The sequence below is a fragment of the Notothenia coriiceps genome, unplaced genomic scaffold, assembly GCF_000735185.1.
Source record: "Notothenia coriiceps isolate Sejong01 unplaced genomic scaffold, NC01 NC01_scaffold00000465, whole genome shotgun sequence".
Lineage (NCBI taxonomy): Eukaryota > Metazoa > Chordata > Actinopteri > Perciformes > Nototheniidae > Notothenia > Notothenia coriiceps.
Genome location: NW_011333166.1, coordinates 28,126 through 30,519, shown reverse-complemented (window position 1 = coordinate 30,519; position 2,394 = coordinate 28,126). Strand labels below are relative to the sequence as shown.

The 2,394-nt window shown below is 42.9% G+C and overlaps 1 protein-coding gene across 1 annotated transcript in view; it reads left to right on the top strand.

Moving 5' to 3' along the window:
* The first annotated feature begins 1,051 nt into the window (after nucleotides 1-1,051).
* LOC104953440 (cyclic AMP-responsive element-binding protein 3-like protein 2) overlaps nucleotides 1,052-2,394 on the top strand; it is a 3,994-nt gene continuing 2,651 nt past the window's right edge. Inside the window, exons 1-2 of the mRNA XM_010780389.1 lie at nucleotides 1,052-1,168; nucleotides 1,392-1,521. Coding sequence (XP_010778691.1) covers nucleotides 1,136-1,168; nucleotides 1,392-1,521 — 163 coding nt within the window. The 5' untranslated portion in view covers nucleotides 1,052-1,135. The remainder of the gene's footprint in view (nucleotides 1,169-1,391; nucleotides 1,522-2,394) is intronic.

Below are 2,394 nucleotides of genomic sequence, written 5' to 3'. Positions count from 1 at the left end.
GACGTCCATCAACGGACCGGAAGTACAACTACTCGCTCAAGTCTAGTAGAAACTCACCCCTAGGTTCCTGCGGACGTCTCACACCACAGCCCCCTCCCCCTCTGACTAAAAATTATACCGTGTTGTTGGGGTAAATACAAGAAGGGGAACTTCGAAGATGACTCCAAAGGACTTACTTCGAGAACTTAGATATAAATAATGTAATAGAAAAAAATATAAGTAAGTAGCAACAGTGTTAGATATAGTACATCAAGAAACTAGAGACATTCACAACAGAGTTAACAATGAAAACCTAGTTCAACGCGAAACCGTCACGTACAACGAAACATAGACCGTCGTTTTCGTTCGGTAACACGGGTGTTACCAAAGCACTCCACGTTGGTGTGTATACCGTTTTTATAAATCGTCTTTTGTGTTAAATCTGTTCGCTTACAAACTTTGCTGCTTTGTTGTGCGTCTGTCATTGATTTATATTGAGATGTTTATTATATTAACAATAATCATTAATCATGCTCCCACATCTTCCCTATTTTTCGACGCTGCGGCTTATATAACGGTGCGGCTAATCTATGGATTTTTACAGCTAACGGCCAACACCTTTAACTCTATGGGCTCTATGGCCGGTCCGCGGACCCCCACCTTTAAGCGGCGGGTTCCAGCAGGAAAAGCTGGAGGCCGGAAAAGAGTGAGACAGGTAGCGCGCAAAAGTAAAAGTGGAACCGAGAGTGGTATGCCGCTGCTGCGGCTTATATTCAGGTGCGCCTTATAGTCCGAAAATTACGGGACAACCCTATACAATCCTTTTTATTATCAGTGTTAGGGAAGTACTCAGATATTTTACACGAGTCAAAAGTGTCAATAGTAGTGTTAAAATCTGTGTTACAAGTTAAAATACTTCATTGCATTTACAAATAAGTAAGTTACATCTGCGTTCATTATGTTTTCTTTGTGCTCTCCTTCATGCTTGTAGTTCATCAGATGTGTGTGTCCTTAACCTGTGTCTGTTACATGTATGTGGTGTGTGTGTGTGTGTGTGTGTGTGTCTAACCTGTGTGTGTCTCTCCGCAGGTCTCTGTTGCAGCAGCTGCAGTCTCTGCAGGCGGTGGTCACCGGAAAAGTCCCTAAATCCTGCAGGATGGCCGGCACCCAGACATCATCATGCCTGATGGTACTGTGTGTGTGTGTGTGTGTGTGTGTGTGTGTGTGTGTGTGTGTGGGTGTGGGTGTGGGTGTGTGGGTGTGCATGCATGCTATTAGGAGGTTGTGGTGGTGAAACATCGATTCAAAATATTGAATTGGGAACATCTGCTTCCATCATTCATTAGCAGCTTAGCGTTGCTTCATAGTTTATTTACTCCCCCCTTCTCTCTCTCCCCCCTCTCCCCCTGCAGGTAGTTGTTTTGTGTTTCTCTCTGTTTTTGGGGAGTTTTTACCCCAGCAGTATGTCTCCCTGCTCCACCATCACTGAAATTGGCCTTGCCTCCAAACAGCTGGATGTCAAAGAGTCTTACACAACCACAGGTATTTAAACTCACACATACACCCAACAAACTGTTCAACGGTGAATATTTGGCTAGTTAAAGACAGCAGTGCAACCCACAACATTTCAAAATAATCATCATTTATTAAGATAAATTATTGCAGGTTGAAGGAGCACATGGGAATGTCTGAACAGCCTCCTCTTGAGAACATACGAGACAAATTAAAGATAACATGTCATTTTAATTTGAAGAAGATCTCAATATTAACAAGTGATCACAATTAAAGGGGAACCAAACCCCTTTTCATAAAGTATTCCTATGGTGTAAGACAGTCAAAACATGTAATTAAACTAACAATTCTCCTCCAAATCCAAATACCTAGCGGGCTAAAATACTGCGTCTCTCTCGTCTAAACTGACCTCTCCTGGTGCTTCTATTGAAACGAGTCATTACATCCAAAACTATAAAACTGTAGAGGCCCATTATAACATCGGCAATAATCAGATTCCACCTACAGCGCTGCAATAATAGCCACTGATGAGAAGAGCTGACCTTTCCCTACATCCTCTCTGCTGCCTCCCACACACACACACACACACACACACACACACACACACACACACACACACACACACACACACACACACACACACACACACACACACACACACACACACACACACACACACACACACACTACTACACACACACACACACACACACACACACACACACACACACACACACACACTACTACTACTACTACTACTACTACTACTACTAACTACTACTACTACTACTACTACGTACTACTACTACTACTACTACTACGTACACTACTACACGTACTACTACTACTACTACTACTACTACTACTACTACGTACTACGTACTACGTACTACTACGTACGAC